At 32.4% G+C, this 22,406-nt stretch overlaps 3 protein-coding genes and 1 long non-coding RNA gene across 8 annotated transcripts; 2 read left to right on the top strand and 2 right to left on the bottom strand.

Annotated features, from left to right (window-relative positions):
- The first annotated feature begins 249 nt into the window (after positions 1–249).
- LOC149032157 (uncharacterized) lies at positions 250–1,362 on the top strand. Its single transcript, XM_089173960.1, has 2 exons — positions 250–556; positions 908–1,362. Exon 1 carries the CDS (start codon positions 250–252, stop codon positions 553–555), a length of 306 nt encoding a protein of 101 aa, XP_089030086.1. The 3' UTR covers position 556; positions 908–1,362.
- LOC107069606 (uncharacterized) lies at positions 1,148–22,231 on the bottom strand. 5 transcript variants are annotated; one of them, XM_089173956.1, is made up of 5 exons: positions 21,932–22,231; positions 6,476–7,582; positions 4,792–5,148; positions 2,735–4,531; positions 1,148–1,275 (listed from the first exon to the last, which is right to left on the bottom strand). In XM_089173956.1, exons 2-4 carry the CDS (start codon positions 6,561–6,563, stop codon positions 2,766–2,768), a joined length of 2,211 nt encoding a protein of 736 aa, XP_089030082.1. In that variant the 5' UTR covers positions 6,564–7,582; positions 21,932–22,231; the 3' UTR covers positions 1,148–1,275; positions 2,735–2,765. The 5 variants fall into 5 exon arrangements, 4 of the variants coding, with proteins under 4 accessions (XP_089030082.1, XP_089030083.1, XP_089030080.1 ...); XM_089173957.1 differs by lacking the exon at positions 1,148–1,275 and adding an exon at positions 1,490–2,640; XM_089173954.1 differs by lacking the exon at positions 1,148–1,275 and having other exon boundaries at positions 1,490–4,531.
- On the bottom strand, positions 8,013–9,705 carry LOC149032156 (uncharacterized). Its single transcript, XM_089173959.1, has 2 exons — positions 9,399–9,705; positions 8,013–9,047 (listed from the first exon to the last, which is right to left on the bottom strand). Exon 1 carries the CDS (start codon positions 9,703–9,705, stop codon positions 9,400–9,402), a length of 306 nt encoding a protein of 101 aa, XP_089030085.1. The 3' UTR covers positions 8,013–9,047; position 9,399.
- Positions 18,721–21,165, top strand: LOC107069676 (uncharacterized). The gene is made up of 3 exons (XR_001476150.2): positions 18,721–20,555; positions 20,703–20,768; positions 20,869–21,165. It is a non-coding gene; the product is annotated as an uncharacterized LOC107069676 (long non-coding RNA).
- Positions 22,232–22,406: the final 175 nt, after the last annotated feature.

The raw sequence follows: 22,406 nt of genomic DNA, 5'->3' as shown, positions 1-22,406 counted from the left end.
ATCATGCAAAAATTTTAGAACGATCCGAGCAGTCTAAGTATATTATTTTGCGACCCAAACACATAGAGATATTACAGATAGAGGAAACAAACCATCTGCGATGGTGTAAGTGGAAATGTCTCTGCATGAATACAGCAGCAAAAAACAAAAGGTTGATATTGACCTGACAAAAACAGAATTACTTGAAAGATGTTTAGGTGGCCACAAATTTAAAATAATAATGAGTGCTTCATCAAATGCGTTTGGGCTATGGTGCCTAAACACCTATTTAATGGTAAAAAAATTGTTGAAATAGCTTTTAAATTGGCAGCTTGTATATTCAACGAAGGTTTTGATCCAATACTGAAAATAATGCACGTTTTGGAGATAAAACTTGGCCCTATCGCAGTCAATTACGCTAGTAACCGCGGCAACACGCGCGTGCGCTCAGCCAATTGTTTGAGCGAAGAAGCTTTGATAGAGGCTAGGACACAACGAAAAAAGGCTAGAGTGGAAGAAAATGAATATTTTGAAGAAGCAGAAGGCATACTATATGGTGCAGGCATCGCAGAATAAGGTAAAGTCAGACTTTTTAAAAATTTGTTAAAAAAAACTTTAAACGCGTTTTTCTCGAAACAACGTTTTTTCGGTTGGCGGGCATGATATCTCCGAAACTACTCAACCGATCCTTCTGAAATTTTAACCACATACTCTACACATGAATGGCTATCTCGCATGCTACAACCAAGTCAAAATATTAATTTTTACAATTTTTTTTTTACAAAAAATTGCGAAAAAAATCGTTGATTTTTTTATTTTTCGAAAAATGGCCGTCATTTTGTTTTGTTTTCATAAAAATTGATAGTTTTAGCATACCCGATAGCCATTGTCATACTGAATTTAAAACCGTTTAATTTTTTTGTTTTAGATCACCCGTTCTCAAATTTCGATGCCCGCCAACAGCATACCTACTTTTGACGGGTTCACGTTTGTCAGCCATTTTGGATGTCAAAAAACGTTAAAAACAATAAAAACAAATTTTTTTCTTGTACTTATAGAGTGTATTTATCATACCCAACAACTTTCATATGTATATATATCCTACAAAGCCTAAAAAAAAATCGTGAAAATAGCCTTTATTTTCGGCGTATAAACCAGAATGAACCCTTAAACAAAATCTATGAACGAATAACTTGTCATACTTGTTTATACTGAACTTATACAAAATAAACTTAATCTAACTTGATAAATCTTTGGCACGGAATGTCAGTTAACTCTCAGCTACACAGCTTAGCCCTGCGAAGAAGAAGATAACAATTTAATTATTCATAATCAAATCTGTAAGATATTTATGTATTTCAAAGGTTAATGTCTTTGTGAAAACGTCAGCAATTTGTTTATTCGAAGGAACCCAGTTTAACTTAACCAAATTTAAATTAACGCATTCCCTAACATAGTGCTCTTTCCTTTCGATCATGTGCCTTAATTTATTGTTACAATCAGATTTCGCACATGCTATTGTATGTGACGCACAATTTCACACTCATTTACGTAACAATGTGACGTTACATATAAAAAAAAAATCGAAAATCGTTGTTGAGGTTACGTAATTGTTTTCTTCTTTTTAGTTTTTTTTTATTTTAGTTTTTCTTTCCCGGGATTTGAAACTCGGGAACATACGATTACCGGATGGACATTACTGGATGGTGATTTGCCTTACTGACCCATGCGAACTTTTATTAATTTACAGTATATTACTAATACATATATAATTAATAATATTATTAATTATAATTAATAAATAATATTAAATAATATAAATTTTAATTAACACGTTCCGTGCCACGTGTACCACCGGTGGTACACTAACCTTTAGACATATTTATTTAATGCACTGAAAATATATACTTATAAGGAATTTAATTCTGTAAAAAAATATTCCTATTCAAATATTGATGCATTATGCAAAATGCAGTATAAAGCAATGCAGATACAACGCATTATATAATTTCAAAGTTACTTTTTTAACATAATTTGACATATAATTCCAAAGTAAAAAAAATATAACTATTTTATATAGGTGTTCTGTAACAATATGAACATAATTGAAATATTACATTGTGATGTAAATGTGATGATAAAACAGAGTCACATCGGTTATGTTATTTATAAGTTAACTTAGGTATGTAATAGTGACGTTATATCTAGAATGTAAAGTTAACGTAACTATGTTATATAAATATAACATCACTCTAAGGTTACTAATGTGATGTTACTCGGTATGTAACATGTATGTAATTTTAATGGCATATTTACGTCACAAATTTGATGTCCCATTTACATAACAATTTGTATCACAAGAATGTAAAATTTACATTACATTTGTTATTTTACATGTTCTCTAGGAGTGATATCACTGTTACGTTGGTGTGTTCACTGGGTTTAGCATATATAACATTATGCAATTCGCATGTTTCTCCATTCTGCAAATTTAATTTTACTGTACCTATACCGTTAGCTTGCAAGTCCGCCTGAGAATTTCTATTAGCACATTTAATCGATTTAACGTCTAATTCATTTAATCCTTTGAAAATCAACTTAGAATTCGACAGATGCTCTATAGCACCCGAGTCCGCGATAAACCGTTGTAGTGCATTATTTCTGTAATTAAAATTGAAGTTACCCAGATATTGCTGACATTTTTCTACAAACAGAACATTACCTTTTTCATTTGACTCACACTCGAGACTCTCACCTGAAAAGGTGCTGGCACCTTGACTACCTCCTTAGCTATCTCTTCGGCCACCACGAATACTAAACCTGCCTCTCTTTGCTCCACGACGACATAGATCAAGCCTGCGCTCACCTTCAAATTTAGACCTACCCTCATGCTCACGCTTTTGACTAAATTGACGTCTAAATCTTCCTAATCTGCCTCGGTAATGAGTGCTAGTATACCCGCGGCCCTTATGGTTCAGTGACGAACCACCTTGCTGTCGATGAGCTGGTAATCTGGCTAACGAACAATGTTTAGCTATGTGGCCAGGTTTATCACATACAAAGCAATTAGTTTTATTTACTTCTTCACATTCCGATGCCAAGTGTCCTGGTCTTTTGCAGTTCTTGCAGTAGCTCTTAAATTTTCTTTGTTGTGACTCAGTCCACAACGCAGTGGTTGTTAAATGTTCTTTGGATGACAGCCTTTCTGTCTCCTTCTTAGTGAGAAAGTCCTTCGATTGAGCATATGTTAAACCACTTCCCTGGTGGCTCTTTTTGACGAAGTCTACAACTTGCACACTTGGTACTGACTTGTAAACCGTGTGGTAAAATGCTTCTCTTTTCTCTTGTTCTGATATTTTTTCAGTTCCCGAAAGGTCGTCAAATGTTCGTACAATTTCTTCAAATCTATTGCAAAAATCATTAACTCTTTCTTTGCTTGGATTATATTGTATGTTATACAGCCTTTTACGAATAGAACAAGTCGATACGGTGTTTTCAAGAGCCTTTAAGTCTTTTAATTTAGCAAGGATCTCAAGCGGACTTTCAATGTTTCTCACTTGATCAAAATAAAATTTATCGACCCTGTTTCTTATTGTATCCTTTACTTTAAAAATATCTAACTGTTTTACATTATCATTTTTATCCATGATAGGCTTAATGCTGCTGTCGATAACATACAATATATCATTTGCTCTTAATTCCGATCTAAGATCATCAAGAAAGTCATCAAATTTGGTTTCCTGGCAGAGTTTATATACATGGGGTATGCTATGATCAGGATTGAACATTTGAAGACTGATTACCTGGGCTGAATTCCGACTATTATTGTCATGACATCCAGTCTGAGCAGTGTTTTGATTACTAGAATTTATTGCTTCACCAGAGTGTGATTCATTACTCAAAAAATTACTCGATTCTAAACCTGAATTCAAACTGGACCTTTGCAAAGTTAAACTATCTATTGCTTCACTGTTAAGTAATTTCAAAATCTCATTTCTAATCGCTGTACCAAGGTTAACTTCGTTTATTTTCACTGGTTTTCCGTGAGTATGAACAATACTCACCGGAGCACCAGAAACCCTATCATAAACATTATCTTGAGTAGCTGTACTACTACTTCCAACCGAAAACTGTTGAGCTGTCGAGACTGCATCGTCTAACTCCGAAGCAGGCTCTTCAACCGTAACAGTGCGTTTATTCTGAGTTTGCTTTATTTCAGCTATTTGCTCCTGAGACCGTAGATACTTTTGTTCAAATTCTTCAGCCCTTTCCTGACTTTCGGCCAACCGAATTTTCAAACCTTCTACTTGATTATTGAGAGCATCGTATTCCTTCTTGTGTATTTCAGTGAGCTCTTTGAATACCTTTTCTGGCCCCTCAATTTTCTCTCGAGGAGCTGCAATGGTTTCCTTTTGGATCTCAATCAAATTCTTCACACCATTGACCTCTATATTGTCAACCGCATTTGAGGTACTCTCGGGGTTTTGTGCAGGAGGAACCGCACTTACCCACGCCTTCGCTGTACTATCTCCTCTGTCCTCCTGTTGGGAAACTAGATATTGCGCAAAAATTAGATATCTCAATAATACTTCCTATATCAAACATTCTGTTTGATTTACACCCTATTATATTATACCATGGCTTTCAAATAACGATTTTACCTGATCCGTGAGACTAAGTATACATCATGCCTTAAAACGCATGAGGAAGCGTTACATATAATTACTTTTCTCACCCATCAGTAAAATCCCATTCAAAAAAGGACAAGGTTTTTTTAATTTTAGTACAACACATTTACAACGTAGAACTTACTTGATGCAATTGGACTATTTGTCTTTGAGACATCCACTATTACATTTGTTGCTTGCGAACCTCTTAATTCTTTATCAGACACCACTAATGACGAGTCATTTTGTAACGACCTGCTTGAGTCATGCTGGCTTCGACCAACATCCACTCTGACCGTATTACCTTGTGCGTCTGATAATACTGACAGAATCAAACTTTGATCTTCAGTGTTCATCTGGTCAATATCTACTGACCAGCAGTTTTCGCTGTCATCTTCAAGCAAGAAACCATGTTCTTTCGCAGTGAGCCGTGCAACTTGGCTTTGACTACCAACTTCCTGGAGCAAGGCTCTCGACAAATCAACTAATTGTCCCAATTTCGCTAAAAAATACGTATTCAATTAATTTGGTGCACCTTTTAGTTTTGTTTAAACCAAGTTTCAAACAAGTTTATAAATCGATTTCAACTTTTATTATTATCATTCTTTTGTATTTAAACAGCTATACATCTAAAATGTACCTGCTTTCAATATTTTAACTATAGTGATATACATATAACATGTACCAATTCATCTACACATCTAAAATATGCCTGCTTTCACTATTTCAACTATAGTAATATACAACTACAATGTATCAATTTAGCTACACATCTAAAATGTGCCTGCTTTTACTATTTTTTATTTTTTTTATTTAGCTACACATTTAAAATGTGCCTGCTTTTACCATTTTTTATTTTTTATTTTTTTAATGGAGTGTTGAACCAATGGGAATAGCTTTGCGCGGGTTCAACACTGAATTTGAAAAGGAAATGAGAATAGCTTTGCGCGGCCTTTTCAAATTCACCCGCTCTGCTAGTCGTTGTAAAACTGAATATACCATACGTAGCTCGGAGAGGAAGTGGCAACATCGCACCATACTATGCGACTATCTTTCTCCCTCTCTCTCTTTCTTCAACACATCCTATACTACCTTCAGAGCGGAGAAGAGAAGCACACTTGCGTTTCTCTCCCTCCATCACAAGACCCAAGATGGAAAGAAGAGGAGAGGCAACTTTACCCCTTTCTCTCTTTCCTTCTTACATAGCGCGTTGCCATGCCCTTCACGGCAAGATCGCCTTGTGTTTACACGCAAGGGCGTTGTTTATTTTTTTTTTTTTTAAATAAATAAACGCGCTATGCTCTCTCTCTCTCTCTCTTGTGTCGTGTGATATAATTTTGATGTTTGTTTGAAACGTATATGTGCCCTACTCTGTCCATTATCTTTCCTTTCTTTCTTCCTCTCTTACTCTCCCTCGTGTGTAAACAAACAGCGTCTTCAAGTTCGAACTCGTCTAAGCATTCGTATCTATAATGCCTGTTCATTGTTCTAGAAATATTTATATGACGCAACTTTCAATATTTTTTTTTTTTTATACTGTAAATGGCATTAAAGATTTACTGCTACGAGATTCCCCTTATTTTTAATTTAATTTTTCCCCTTTTTTCTTTAACTTAACATTTTGACCGGAAATCCTTTTTTTGTTTTTTTTTGTTTTTTTTTTTTCAACGAATTGTAACACGATTTTAAGAGAGAGAAGAAAGAATAAAGATTTACGAGAGCTCAGAGTTTTGCACACCTTTTCTACTACCTTTTTTTTTTATATATATTTTACTATTATTTTTCCAAACACACTTTCGATAAAAAACAGTTATTGAATATGTACTTACTTTCACCTAGACTAGCTAGTAGCCCTTGACTACCCTTCTCTTTTGTCTCAACCATGTTCGCGTTTTCATTGTTCTTGCCACCTTCCATTGTTCTTTGCGTATTCTTATCTTCTCGTGCCAAAGCTGTACAGATATGTAGATTTCTGTGGGTATATTTTCTTTTTTTCTCTTTTTTTTTGGCTGCTTCTGATGTAGTTGAAGCTGAGATTTTAGCAGGAGTTTACTTCCTTTGCTTACCCAATGGAACACTGGTGCAAGTACACACACGTGCGAACCGGCGATAACTAGGTTCGATTTCTATCTTATAAAATTCACTATTAAACTAATTAACTCTCGTTCACTTGCGCAGTGTAAGCGTGTCAGGGGCTCATAACCTGTTAAGGTATGGCTGATAAAAAAGACAACGCAGAGTTAATATGAAAAACTAAGATTTATTATAAGAAACGGTGGAAAAGAAAGAACTGTTGAACAAGCCTAGAGCTAGACCGGATACAGAATAAAGAGAGCCCTGTACCAGCGCCCTGTACTAAGGGACTGTGCGGCCCATAGGAGAAGTAGGGGTAAAGATTAGGGGTGGCGGAGTGAGAAGACATAACGTCTCTTATATACGCTATTCTTAACAGATTTCATGGTTGAGAAATTCACTGGCAATAATTCCAATGCTCACCAGTTGATTCAGTATTTTAATAAAAAAATGTGAACATTTTCAAATTTACAATAACAAAAAGTAACAGAACGACTAACGACTCAGTGATCCCAGAGTCTTTAGTTTGTCTGATCGACACAGGGCCGTAAAATTATCGTGCACAGAGACAAATTATCGTACGCACAGGAAGAAATTTGGAATTTTAGGAATTTAGGATTTGACACTTCTGATTTAAACATTTGCAGAATTTTTTACATTTTCAAAACTGCAAAAAGAGTAAAAATACCAACTTTTGCAAACTTGATGACCTGTTTTTTTTTCTTTTTTAGATCCTCAGGTCTTTTTTCGTCCTTTTCTTTTTCCTATTTTCCAATCTGGACAGTTCCATTCCAAGGCCAATATATTGTAAGACCCATAAGACCCTTCTATCCGCCTTCTGAATCTATGGAATTTAGAAAACCCTGAGGAAAAAGAAAATGATTTGATAGAATTTGTTGAAAAAAGGGAAAAAAGGATATGAATGATTGACACGAAATGAACAGAGGAGAAGAAATATCAATTTCTGGAATTTTAAGATTTATTTACAACAAAGAAAAATATTGTTAAATACTGTTAATAATTAAAAATTTTAATACAAATCATATTCTATGGTAAATATTTTTTCTTGATGAAATTAAAAAGAAAGAAGCAGAGTTAAAAAAGGTAAATGGGCCGATATAAAATTTAGCATAGATTTAAAACAGTTTTTATTTTCTTTCATCTGATACTGTCGCCGTAACCCTGATGCAATCCTGTCGAAACCCTGACGAAACACTGACGGTTACTGTGTGCAAATAACAAGGTTGGTGTATGCGAACAACAAGATTGCTTTTTATTGGCGCATTAGCGAAATTTTTGCTGCGCATTGCTGCGGTGGCGTTAATATGTAAGTACCCCATTTATTTAGGCCAACAGTTTGTAAATAAGTAATAGATATTGTTATGGTCTCACGCAAAAAATAAACATAAAAAAATACAACAGAAAATTTAATTTATATTTCAGTACCGTGGCTTTCAAATTGTCTACTTTTATGTATATATTAGGTTATTAACTATGAAATGTCTGATTATTCGAATTATTTTCATTTCGAAATCATACATTTCATATTTAATGACCTAATAATGCGAGAACAAAAATAACAATTAATGATTCGATGGGTGCACGTGTTTTTGTTCAAGATTTAGCCTGTTTTCTATACCCTTCAGGTCGAGACACGTTTTGACGAATGACCCAACTCAGTAGTTCTCAAAAATTTTTCTCCTACCGCACCCTTTCAAGAAAAAAATATTAATTATCGCCCTCCTAAAAATTTTTGGTTTCCTAATTTTTCTTTTTTTTGGTAACTGAAAATAAAATTTAATCCAACTTACCGCTCCCCAAATGCACCTTTATGCACTTGTGCTGTGCTGTGACCATCCCCGCCGCCCTGAATTGCTTCATCGCATATTTTGGGAACCTAATATACCTAACAACCACTGACCTAACCAATACCATTGCCAAACCAAATAAATTAAAAAAATCCAATTAAAAGTAAATTATAATTTATTATCGTAAATTGCACTTTTTACAAGACTAGAAATTTCTATAGCTTAAGTAGAGTTAATTGAAAATAAATAATTAACAGTTTATATATTAAACTTATAGTTTAAGGGTTCATTCTGGTTTATACGCCGAAAATAAAGGCTATTTTCACGATTTTTTTTTAGGCTTTGTAGGATATATATACATATGAAAGTTGTTGGGTATGATAAATACACTCTATAAGTACAAGAAAAAAATTTTTTTTATTGTTTTTAACGTTTTTTGACATCCAAAATGGCTGACAAACGTGAACCCGTCAAAAGTAGGTATGCTATTGGCGGGCATCGAAATTTGAGAACGGGTGATCTAAAACAAAAAAATTAAACGGTTTTAAATTCAGTATGACAATGGCTATCGGGTATGCTAAAACTATCAATTTTTATGAAAACAAAACAAAATGACTGCCATTTTTCGAAAAATAAAAAAATCAAAGATTTTTTTCGCAGTTTTTTGTAAAAAAAAAATTGTAAAAATTAATATTTTGACTTGGTTGTAGCATGCGAGATAGCCATTCATGTGTAGAGTATGTGGTTAAAATTTCAGAAGGATCGGTTGAGTAGTTTCGGAGATATCATGCCCGCCAACCGAAAAAACGTTGTTTCGAGAAAAACACGTTTAAAGTTTCTTTTAACAAATTTTTAAAAAGTCTGACTTTACCTTATTCTGCGATGCCTGCACCATATAGTATGCCTTCTGCTTCTTCAAAATATTCATTTTCTTCCACTCTAGCCTTTTTTCGTTGTGTCCTAGCCTCTATCAAAGCTTCTTCGCTCAAACAATTGGCTGAGCGCACGCGCGTGTTGCCGCGGTTACTAGCGTAATTGACTGCGATAGGGCCAAGTTTTATCTCCAAAACGTGCATTATTTTCAGTATTGGATCAAAACCTTCGTTGAATATACAAGCTGCCAATTTAAAAGCTATTTCAACAATTTTTTTACCATTAAATAGGTGTTTAGGCACCATAGCCCAAACGCATTTGATGAAGCACTCATTATTATTTTAAATTTGTGGCCACCTAAACATCTTTCAAGTAATTCTGTTTTTGTCAGGTCAATATCAACCTTTTGTTTTTTGCTGCTGTATTCATGCAGAGACATTTCCACTTACACCATCGCAGATGGTTTGTCTCCTCTATCTGTAATATCTCTATGTGTTTGGGTCGCAAAATAATATACTTAGACTGCTCGGATCGTTCTAAAATTTTTTGCATGATAATTCTACATATGTCTACTTTCGAAAAATGCAAAAAAAAAAAAAATTAATTTTTTCAAAATGATAAACCAGAATGAACCCTTAATACACCATTATTCTTATTAAGGACAAAAGTAGAGCGCTGTAAGCCATCCTCTCTCCTCTCCTATCACAGAACAATGAAGTTTACAACGTGAGTCGTTAGTATACATAGAACCTTTAAGATATTACAATAATTTCGGAATGTTGAATTCAGTTATATTTATAATTTTTTAAAACAGTTTTTAAAATTCGTTGCGACACAAAAATAAGTTACTTCTATACAAACATCAAAGATATCATAACAAATATAAAACGTTTACGTTGTATCAAAGAAAATAATTTTAAATTACATTACGGAAAGTGTATTGCTGTTATCAGCAAAAAGAGAACGAAAATCCGAACAAAATAATTTCTAAAAATTATCTGTTTACTTAGAAAAAATATTAGACAGGGATTTCTATTTAAAAATAATGAACAGTGGGGATTTATTACACGAAGACAATCAAATATGTCGTTATCAAAATCAAGCTCTTACATTGATGCAAGTATATAAATTAGAAGACAAGGAAGAATTTTTTGAATGGTTAAAAAGATTTCAATATGTAGCAAATACTATCAGTATACCACCAGATAAAATGGTTGAATTTTTTAATTGCATGGTGGATACTGATGTCCACACATGCGTCAAGAAGATTTATCCTATTTTTGAGCTCTCTGTACTTTCGTACGAAGAAACAGTAAAACATTACTCTATTATGTTATCTAGAAGACGTTTTATTTCTCGGATACAATATGAAAATGAGTCAATAGTAGATTATTCTTATAATCTACTAAATATATTTAAGGAATGCCATTATCCAAGTAATTTCGAAGAAAAATTATGCGAACGATTCATTAATGGACTCCAGGACGATAATATAAGAAATCATTTAAAACAAAAACCTTGTTTATCATTCGATAGAACTTTAGAAGAGTCAATGGAATTTTATAAAAATACTACCCTATCCTATTTTAAAGACCAAGCTCTTTTAAGGATTCATTGTTACAATCTAGGAATGGAAGGTGATTTTTGTGATTGGGTAAATAAATTTGAATATGTAGCGTATTCTATGAGGGTACCCAATAGATTGATGGTTGAATTGTTCAAGAATATGGTAGATGATGATGTCCATATTGGGATATGTGTAAAGGAGATTACCCCTGATATAAAATTCACCGATATACCCTACGATGAAATTAATGAAACTGATCCGTATAGAAAACGTTTACAGTGCCGAAATCAATATGAGGAAGAAACAATAGAAAAATATGCTGATAATTTAGAAAAAATATATAATAAATGCCATTATGAAGAACAATTAAAAGAAAATTTATGCAAACAATTTCGTATAGGAATCCGCAATATTAAAATAAAAAATTTTTTAAGTAAATTTCCTACATTATCATTCTTTGAGACGGTATCAAAGGCCGTTACATTAGAAGAAGTTGATGAAAGGAATGATAATACTCATCGTACTTCTTCAACGATTAATAGATTCAAATCAGAGAAAGAATTTGATATTTGTGATTGGTTAAATAAATTCGAGTACATAACCTTTAATTCTATATCTGAAGATAAAATGATTCCATTCTTTATTGAAATGGTGGATAATAATGTTCATAAGCGGGTCCAAGAGAAATACTCTTATGTCAACTTCTCTGAACTTTCATACCAAAAAATAATAGACCATTACCTTCGGTTCTTTTCTCCTACAGATGAAGTGTTTTTACACAGAAGACGTTTTTTTTTGTCGAGAGCAATATACACAAAAAAATTTAATGAGTTATGCTCATTGTTTACAGAAAATACATAGTAATTGTAATTATATACGTTACGCAGATGAAAGATTTTCCAAACAATTTGTTAGTGGAATTCGCGGTAGTGATATAAAAAAAACATTTAAAAAAATTTTCTTACTTATCATTTGACGAAACGGTAGCAAAAGCCGCGGAATTTGTAAAAGCTAATGAAATAAAAAAATATGTAAACCAAGCGCTTTTATAGATTGACACATTCTATTCTGAGAATGACCGTACATTTCTTAAGTGGTTTAATTATTTTGAGTATGTAGCAGGTATAATCGAGGTACCAGAAGATAAAATGATTGCATTCTTTAATGAAATGGTGGATACTGATTTCCATACGTATATCAAAGTGGTAAAACCTTCTGTAGACTTTTCTGAACTTTCATACGAGAAGATAATAAACCTTTACATTGCTTCTTTTAAAAAATATGGTAGCTCTATTTTTTATAGGCTTTGTTTTCGGAATCTATATCAATATGAAGGAGAAACGATAGAAAATTATTCTAATAGCTTACGAAAACTATTTGATAGATGCTTATAAGTAGATACTGGATCATTACGTGCGCAATTTTTGAAAGGAATTTTCAATGATGAAATGAGAACCACTTTAGAAGAAAATGGTTAGAATATCATTCAAAAAATTAGTAGGAGAAACGATTTCTCTTGAACAATTCATTAAAGGAAGCAAAAAATTTCAGAAGTAGAAAAGAAAAGCTCAGAAAGATCGTTTAATACCAACCGCAATAAACCAAATAGAAACAATCATTACTAATGTAGTGAAAGAAGATATGATAGTATAGATGGAATCTTTTAATAAAAGGAGGACTGTTGCAAACGATACAAAGAACTTAATATATTTCCTACATTTATAAAAAGAGCAATTAATCCTGTATCCCTAATTACATCTCTTAAGTGTAAACAATTGAAGTGTATCTTGTTATTAATATGTAGGAATTAAGATATCATAGTAGACCTAGTAAAACTTGTTTAAGATTGTCAATAACAGTAGTTTTTTCAATTTTAAAAAGTATTGACATAGTTAAAAGAATAATGTATGTTTTTATCTCTTTCTCATATTTATATTACTCACATTTAAACAGATAAATTTGTAATGTTGCTAACGCGTTTCAATTTTGAAATATACAATGTACTATTTATTGGGCTTATTTGTAAATATATTATTATTTTTACTAAGGACAAATATCGAGTCGTGTTTAGACACTCGATCCGATCGGTCGTGTTTGTAAACAACTGCGTAGTAGTAGTGAAAGTGTTTGGGAAGCTTGTGTGTTCATACATGTATACATATAATACCTACGGATATACTTATACGTATACTTATATACATATATGTGGGGTGTGTTGAAAATCGAAGAGGTTGTGTGTGTAAATCTGTGTGAGTCCAAGGGTCCGAGAGGTTGTGTGTGTAGGTCGGTGTGGGTCCAAAGGTTCGACATGTTGTGTGTGTTAGTCGGTGTGGGTCCAAAGGTCCGGGTGCGTTTGGAACATGCGGGGTGGGGGAGAAACCTCATAAGGAGAGGACGGTCACGCATCAGGGGTTGTTGTGGTTTTTCCGAGAGAGTAGCGTGGAGAGAACCGAGTGACGAGAGCGAGTGAGAATAGTGAGTAGAGAGTAGCGAGTGAGTAGTGATTCTGTGAGGTCTGAGTGAGTGCGAAAAGTTGCGAAGCGTTATTGTAATTGTTATTGTAAGGGTAATTGTAATTGTAATAAGCAATAATTTGTGAGAATAAAGAGTATCTTTTATATCTCAAGTAGTGTCGGCAACACGGGGGAATTAAATATCCTTAGCCGGATACAGAACAATTGATTTCCCTACATATATATATACAAGCGAGTATAAAAGTTTAACCGTCAATATCTTTTAACTGACTGGACTGCCATATGGCTAGTCCAATCAGTTAAAATGGCGGAAATATCAAGACAAAAAGATCTAAAATTAAAAATTACCAAGACCGGTACTAAATTCCGAATAAACAACGTCGATTCAAAAAACAATAACAACAGCGATCTTGAAATGGAAACAGAGCATGAAATGTTCCCACAACAAGCAACAGGAAACGTAAAATCGAAGGACCTGTACAATTAAACAGCATATTCAGCATGGACTACGAAACAGAGGTGCAATGTAATTGGCTCTCGAAAAAAATACCGATCTCAAACTCATTCAGTCCGTTAACCGTAGAGGCTGAAGAACCTTTAGAACCTGCTAGCAAAAAAAGTACCCCTCCACCAAAACCACCTCCAATATTTATCGAAGCCCAGGTGATAGAACCACTGATTGAATTCCTAAAAGTAACTGTAGGCGATAATTACACGCTCAAACAACTCCAAAACGATCAAATTAGACTGCAAGCCGATACAACAGAAATTTATAGAAAAATTGTAATAGCTCTAAAGAATAAAAATACTAATTTCCACACGTATCAAGTAAAAAAGGATAGAAGCTACAATGTAGTGTTAAGAGGGATTCATCCTACAGTGAAAACTGATAGAATAATTGAAGAACTCAAGGTGCATAACCATAAGGTAAAAAGGATCAATAACATTGTCAAATACGACACTAAACAGCAGTTACCATTGTTCTTTATCGAGCTAGAACCCAATATTAATAACAAAGAGATATACAAAATAGTAAGACTACTAAATACGGTTATTTCCTTCGAACCGCCCAGAAAGAAACGAGACATTCCCCAGTGTTTGCGATGTCAAGCCTATGGTCATACGCGAAACTATTGCTTTAGGATTCCTGCTTGTGTTAAATGTGCTGGTAAACATCTAACCAGCAAATGCCCAGTACAAGGTAAAATAGAAAATGCAAGGTGCTCCAACTGCCAAGGCAACCATCCCGCTAGCTATAAAGGATGCATTGTAAGAAAACAACTGCAACAGAAATTATATCCTCCTCTTAGACAAAAAAACTATCCGACAGAAACTACCTCGCAAAATCTCAGTTCTAACCTTAACAATAACAACACAAACAAACAATATATTACACCTAACAAAAGTTATGCCGAAGCATTATCGCCGCAAGCTAAATCACCCTCTTTAAACCAAAATAACGATCAACACAATGAAATATCAGAAATAAAACAACTAATCATACAATCAGCTAAAAATACGGAACTTATAACAAATATGCTTGTTGAGCAAACTAAGCAATTACAGCAACAATCACAACAAATTAACACACTGATACAACTATTAACAAACATGTTAGCTATGATGAATAATAAAAATGGCTAAAGAGTTAAGGATAGCAATCTGGAACGCCAATGGACTTCACCGAAGAACTCAGGAATTAAAAGTATTTTTACAAATCAACGAAATAGACGTCATTCTCATCTCAGAAACTCACTTAACAGATAAGTACTTTATAAAGATTCCTTACTATACAGGTTATGATACCAAGCATCCGTCTGGCAAAGGCCACGGCGGTTCAGCAGTAATTATCAAGGATAATATTAAGCATCACTTTCATAGTAACTGGTGCCAGGTAAAATTGCAAGCGACCACGGTAACCATTCTAACTAATAACGGTCCTTTCAAACTGTCTGCTGTCTATTGTCCTCCAAACCACAAGTTAAATTATGAAGACTACACCGAGTTTTTTAAATCCCTAGGATATAAATTTCTAGTTGGTGGGGATTATAACGCTAAACATTGTTTATGGGGCTCACAAAAAATCTCGCCCAGAGAAAAAATTCTTGAACAGGTCATACTAAAACTACACCTTAATGTCCTCACTACAGGCGAGCCAACGTATTGGCCAACTGCAATTGACAAAACACCTGATTTAATAGACTTTGCTGTAATCAAAGGACTAAATCAATCACTCTTTAAAATTAAATCAAGCTTAGATCTTAGTTCTGACCATACTCCAATTATTATAAATTAAACAGGCAAACCTATAAATTTTACAAGTACACCTACACTTTGCAATAAAACCACAAACTGGAGTCTTTTCAAACAGTATATCAACGAAAATTTAACTTGCGACGTAAAGCTTAAAAATCCCCTTGAAATTGAAACTGCAACTGACAACTTCACTATATTGATTCAAGAAGCTGGCTGGTTTGCTACCAAACAAATAGAGACCAATCGCTGCAAAAATTCCTATCCAGAATATATATTATCTAAAATTAAACGGAAACGCACACTAAAGTATATATGGCAAAGACAAAAAACTCCTAGTAATAAAAGGAAATTAAACTCCATCACTAAAGAAGTCAAAAGACTAATATATGAGTACAATAACAAAGAATTCCATTCTTACATCAAAGGACTATCGCCGAATGACGACACCAACTATTCCTTGTGGAAAGCCACTAAAAGACTGAAAAGACCAATTTTAACCTTACCACCTATAAAGAAAGCGGATAACTCATGGGCCAAAAGTTCACAGGAAAAAGCAACAACTTTTGCCGAACAGCTAAACAAAACATTCCAGGTCAATAACTCAGATCGTAATTCATTAGATAATATTACAACTCTCCCTCTTGAAGCAAGCACGGAAGGATTTCAAAACATCAGACCCACTTCAGCAAAAGAAGTTAATAACATCATTAGAGGCATTAAGATAAAGAAAACGCCAGGATTTGACCTTATTAACGGGCGAGTTATAAAAGAACTCCCTCCGAAAGCCATTAGGATGTTAACAATTATTTTTAACGCGATACTTAGAAACAAATATTTCCCGATTAGCTGGAAATTAGCACAAATAATTATGCTACAAAAGCCCAATAAAGACCCACACTTGGTTACGTCCTACAGACCAATTTCATTACTTCCATTATTGTCCAAAATATTAGAGAAAATAATTTTAAATAGACACCAGACTATCATCTCGGAAAAAAATATTATTCCTCCACACCAATTTGGTTTTCAAAAAAAACATGCCACAATTGAACAAGTTCACAGACTTACAAATAAAATTACAGAAGCCCTCGAACTTAAACAATACTGTACGGCATTATTCCTAGATGTAGAGAAAGCTTTCGACAAGGTGTGGCATGAAGGCTTATTATATAAGATTAAACTCAATTTTCCAATTAGCTACTATCATTTAATCAAGTCATATTTAGAAAACAGAACTTTTATAGTAAAAATTCAAGACAGTACCTCTGATATCTACATAATGGAAGCAGGCGTCCCTCAGGGCAGTATACTAGGGCCTACCCTATACACGCTTTACACAGCAGATATCCCCACCACAATAAACACTACACTATTCACATTTGCAGACGATACAGCTATACTAACAACACATGAAGATCCCGCTATAGCATCTCAAATATTACAAAACCATATTCAGCTGCTTGAAGAGTGGTTAAAAAAATGGAAAATAACAATAAATACGGATAAATGCGTCCATATAACCTTCACGTTAAGGAAAAAAGCATCACCTTATATCACACTGAATCATATCGTAATCCGACAAATGAAAGCTGTCAAATACCTGGGTTTGCACATGGACTCCAAACTTACCTGGAAACAACATATAAATAAAAAAATCCAGCAAATTAAGCTTAAAAGGAGAGATATGTATTGGCTTACCAGCAGGCAATCTAAACTATCACCTGAAAACAAATTACTGCTATACAAGGCAATAATCAAACCCATTTGGACTTATGGTATACAACTCTGGGGTATGGCAGCAAAGAGTCATATTCAAAAACTAGAATCACTACAAGCTATAATCCTTAGAACAATAGTTGATGCCCCGTGGTACATACGCAACGACGAGTTACGTAAAGATCTAAATATATTATCGGTTTCTGATGAAATAGCCCGATTATACGAAAATTACAAGAATAGACTTGATCAACATCCCAACGCTACTGCAAGTAAATTATACTTATTCGATCAACCCAGAAGACTTCATAGAAAACATTCAATAGACCTACTACGTAACATATAATTAGTGTGTAATCCATTAAATCAATTGTACTAACAGATATACTCGATACTTCTCTGCGGGTTAAGTATCCACGTGCTATATTTACATTGTAATAAACTAATTTACCGAATGTCCAAGCTGGACAAATTGTAAAGAAAAGTGGTCATAATAAAAAAAAAAAGAAAAAAAAAAAAAAGGACAAATATTGAACTTTCTTCACATTTATCTAAAGGCAATTAAGTTTAAATATTGTAATAAGTCGTTAAGAGTATATGTCAAACTGTTAAGATTTAAGTTAACAATTGTATTCGTTTATTCTCATTAATATTTATACTTTCCTCTAATTATTAAAATAAAAGTTCATTAAGTAACTACATGAAAAGTGTTTCTTGTTAGTGGTAATAGTGAAAAATAAGTGTTCCTACAAAGAACTTTTAAAATATTATCCATTTACGTATAATAAGTTATAGAAACTGTTTTCTCATTTTAAAATAATAAAAAAGGAAGATTTATTACTTAAAATTATGAATATATTTGATTATCAAAATCAAGCTCTTTCAATGATGAATATTTTCAAACTAAAGACAGAGAGATTTTTTTTATATATGATTAAATAAATTTGAATATATAGCAAATACTTTAGGGATATCATAAGATAAAATGGGTAAATTATTCATTTCAGTATGATGAAGTCCATAAGAGCGAGTCAAGATGGTTCACCCAACTGTCAACTTCTTTGAATTATCATACGAAGATATAATAAACGTACACCTTCGTTGTTTTAATTTGTCCAATAAAATGATATTATAGAGAAATCAATTTATGTCTCGAAAACAATATGAAACAAAAAGAAAAATAGAATGCTGATTTTTTAAGAAAATGATGTAATGAAAACGTTATGTAAACGTCTACTTTTATTGTTTACATTTAAAAGATCTAACTCATAATGGTATTGCATATAAATATTTATTATAAATAAATTGTATTTTTATAAAATGAAAAATGTTGTATAAATTAAAATTATATTATTTTTTTGCTTACATATTAATTTTACAAAAGTTTAGTTTTCAGAATAACATTTTTATGTTTTAAATTAAAAAAAAAAAAAAAATACATTTCCACATAATCACACATAATTAAAAAGTTATTATTTAGAATTTTTGAATAAAACGCAGGATTACTGTTTAAGAAGAGAAATACAGTTTTTTTTGCTTAAACACACACACATTCACATACACATTCAATTGCCACACGTACCAAATAAAGGCATTTACCCGACGCCTATCAATACTTTCAGAAATGTTCCGGCATACACACCTACACACGCATTCCTTATATCTTATTTTTTCCTCATCATTATACTTAGCCGTTCTGACAAACATATTCGTCCTCAGATATGCGATTGACTTTCATTATCCTTGTTAAAGATCACTTCTTCTTCTTCTTCTACTTGAACCACCGTTTCGTTGAATCAGCCGCTTTAGACGTCGTATATGAGTCTTCATGTTTTCCCACTTTCCTTATCAAAAGGCGAGCGTTCTTTAACACCGTGCTTACTTCGTATATATAGTCCTAAACATTTCGTTTGTAGCTTTAATCCGAGTTCACATTACGTTCGTTGGATCGCAACCATATCACCCTCTTTATATGGCGTTGCAACAGTTCTTCTTTTATTAAAAGGTTCACGGTTTTCCGTCCAAGATTTCAAAATAGCTACCTTTGCATGATTCCCATCTATACTATTATATCTTCTTTCACTCCATGAGTCAAGATTGTTTCTAGTTGTTATATTGCAGTTGGTATTAAACGATCTTTCTGAGCTGTTCTTTTCTACTTCTGAAATTTTTTGCTTCCTTTAAAGAATTGTTCAAGAGAAATCGTTTCTCCTACTAATTTTTTGAATGATATTCTAACCATTTTCTTTAAAGTGGTTCTTATTTGATCATTGAAAATTCCTTTCAAAAATTGCGCACGTAATGATCCAGTATCTACTTATAAGCATCTATCAAATAGTTTTCGTAAGCTATTAGAATAATTTTCTATCGTTTCTCCTTAATATTGATATAGATTCCGAAAACAAAGCCTATAAAAAATAGAGCTACCATATTTTTTAAAAGAAGCAATGTAAAGGTTTATTATCTTCTCGTATGAAAGTTCAGAAAAGTCTACAGAAGGTTTTACCACTTTGATATACGTATGGAAATCAGTATCCACCATTTCATTAAAGAATGCAATCATTTTATCTTCTGGTACCTCGATTATACCTGCTACATACTCAAAATAATTAAACCACTTAAGAAATGTACGGTCATTCTCAGAATAGAATGTGTCAATCTATAAAAGAGCTCGATTTACATATATATTTATTTCATCAGCTTCTTCATATTCGATGGATTTTGCTAGCGTTTCATCGAATGATAAGTAAGGAATTTTTTCTAAATATTCTTTTATATTACTATCGCGAATTCCACTAACGAATTGATCAACTAAACTGAATTTTGGATCGTACAAGGCCTCAAATTATCGCAAGTAGAGCACTATAGAGATGAGTACTCTCATCCGCCATTTTCGCTCCTACAGAGAAGACACCAGTATGGTTTTGTATAGTAAACACGTTTGTTGACATCAAGCGAGATTGAATTATTTATTGATAATTGTATTAAATTTCATTTAAAAAATTATTTGATAGTTGATGTTAGTACTTAACCTTTCTATTTTTAACATTAAAAGATAGATTAAACTACAAAATACTATTCAGTGATTGATTTATTAACACGGATAACATCTCTATATTTGGAACGTTTCAGTAATAATTTGGTAAGTAATGATTTAATATTACTCTGAAAAATAGATAATCTGTTTAAATTATAAAAATACTGGATTTGTTTAGTAATATATATTAAATATATTGAATAACATATTACAAATAAAAGCTTAATAACTCTTATTTTTATTTTAAAACAGATAAAAAGTATGCCAGTAAAAAAGGAAGACAACAACAAAAGATCAGTCGCTGCTAAAAGCAAAATAGTATTATATTTTTATTTTGAAACATTAATTATTTATGTTTATGTTATATAAATATGTAAATTAATTGTAAATTTAAAGATAATAATTGTATCTTTTTTAGAAGTATGAAAGTGGAATAAAATCTGTTGACGAAGAGACCATTATGTCTTTGCTTGCTAAAAATCGCTCTATCAGGGCTCAAATAGAGAGAATGAATGCAATTTTAAGAGAATATAAATCGTATTCAGCAGCTTCAGAATATTTCAGCAAATACAATGTTTCATAATCATGAACTTAATTAAACATGGTAAAAATTGTATATATTTAAAAAAAAAAAGTAATGAACTGCACATAGCATAAGTGAGTAGTTAGAATTGTACATTTGAAATAAAATAAATTTGTATCATTTATATGAATATATCTATATTTATTTATTCATTTGTTCCGTTATAAACATATTATAAAATTATAAATAATAAAATTAACATCATTATTAACAATGCACAATATATGTGCAGCAAATGCATAAATTAAATGTTTAAAACTCTTCATTTCATAGTCGCAGATCCATACACTTTGGTATGACGTTTGCAGTTCTCATAATAATTTTTCACGCAATACGAACGAACATTGAAAAAATGTTTAATTATTTTGTACTTAACATAACAACAACTTGGAAAATCAATGTTGATTTTCTCAAATAATACTTTTAATAAATCACAGTTACTATTTCTAATTATCACATCTTGGTACAAAGTGAAATAATGTTCACAATGTAAAATTAAACTATAAGTTTCCATACATGGTTCCTTTAAACCACCTTTGTTTAACCCTTCGGTGTAATACTTTGCTTTTTTTATAAAATCTATATTTGGCAAATTTGAAGATGTCAAAAATTGCACACAATTTCTACTAACACGTTTGGCTACAGCATTAGTTGTGCTGCCAGCTAAATAAAAGATGCTATTTGCATCATAACGAGAAATCCAATTGCTAAACTCATCAATTAAAAATGTTTGCACACAAAACTGAGTATCACTTGTTTATAGCTTTTTTACTGGAGGTTCAACAGTCTTATTTGCAGCCAATACTGGATGGTTATTACAAGCAAGCGTTAAAATAAGAAATTGTAAACTTTACAATACTATGATCGTTCTATTTATATACAAAAAAAATAAACATACCTTCAATTTTTGCTAGACAAAGCCCAAAAATCTTTGTAGCGAGCTTAGAAATTTTTATTGAAAATGTATTTTTCAATATGTTTTTAGACCGATATTAATAGTTGTTTATGACTATTAAATGATTATTAAACGATTTCAATAAAATTTCTTCTTCATTCATTCACAAATAATTTAAAAAATTGCAAAAAATAACGATAAAACCTACAGACTAACACTCAGTACATACGTTTTTCTTAAACTGCCGCTCACTCGAGGAGCTAAAATGGCGGATGAGAGTACTCATCCTATAGTGCTCTACTACAAGTATATTGGAAAGCCATCTGGTATATAATTAAAAAACTAACTAGCTAATAATGATTGGTCACTTTAAATTTAATACAATATTACATAAATAATTATTAAATATAAAACATTATATAAATAAATAAATAATTTTAATAATATTTATTTAAGATGCTTAATATATTATAAATAA

The sequence above is a fragment of the Polistes dominula genome, unplaced genomic scaffold, assembly GCF_049000335.1.
Source record: "Polistes dominula isolate Pdom_NZ unplaced genomic scaffold, Pdom_raw_medaka contig_75, whole genome shotgun sequence".
Lineage (NCBI taxonomy): Eukaryota > Metazoa > Arthropoda > Insecta > Hymenoptera > Vespidae > Polistes > Polistes dominula.
This window is presented reverse-complemented; position numbering and strand designations above follow the sequence as displayed.

Excerpts from the sequence above, each read along its gene's own strand:
- LOC149032157 (XM_089173960.1), top strand. The coding sequence starts at position 250 with ATGGTGCCTAAACACCTATTTAATGGTAAAAAAATTGTTGAAATAGCT.
- LOC107069606 (XM_089173956.1), bottom strand. The coding sequence starts at position 6,563 with ATGGAAGGTGGCAAGAACAATGAAAACGCGAACATGGTTGAGACAAAA. Across the intron at positions 5,149-6,475 it reads ACTAGCTAGTCTAGGTGAAA|CGAAATTGGGACAATTAGTT; the intron begins GTAAGTACATAT and ends CGTATTTTTTAG. Across the intron at positions 4,532-4,791 it reads AAATAGTCCAATTGCATCAA|TTTCCCAACAGGAGGACAGA; the intron begins GTAAGTTCTACG and ends CGCAATATCTAG.
- LOC149032156 (XM_089173959.1), bottom strand. The coding sequence starts at position 9,705 with ATGGTGCCTAAACACCTATTTAATGGTAAAAAAATTGTTGAAATAGCT.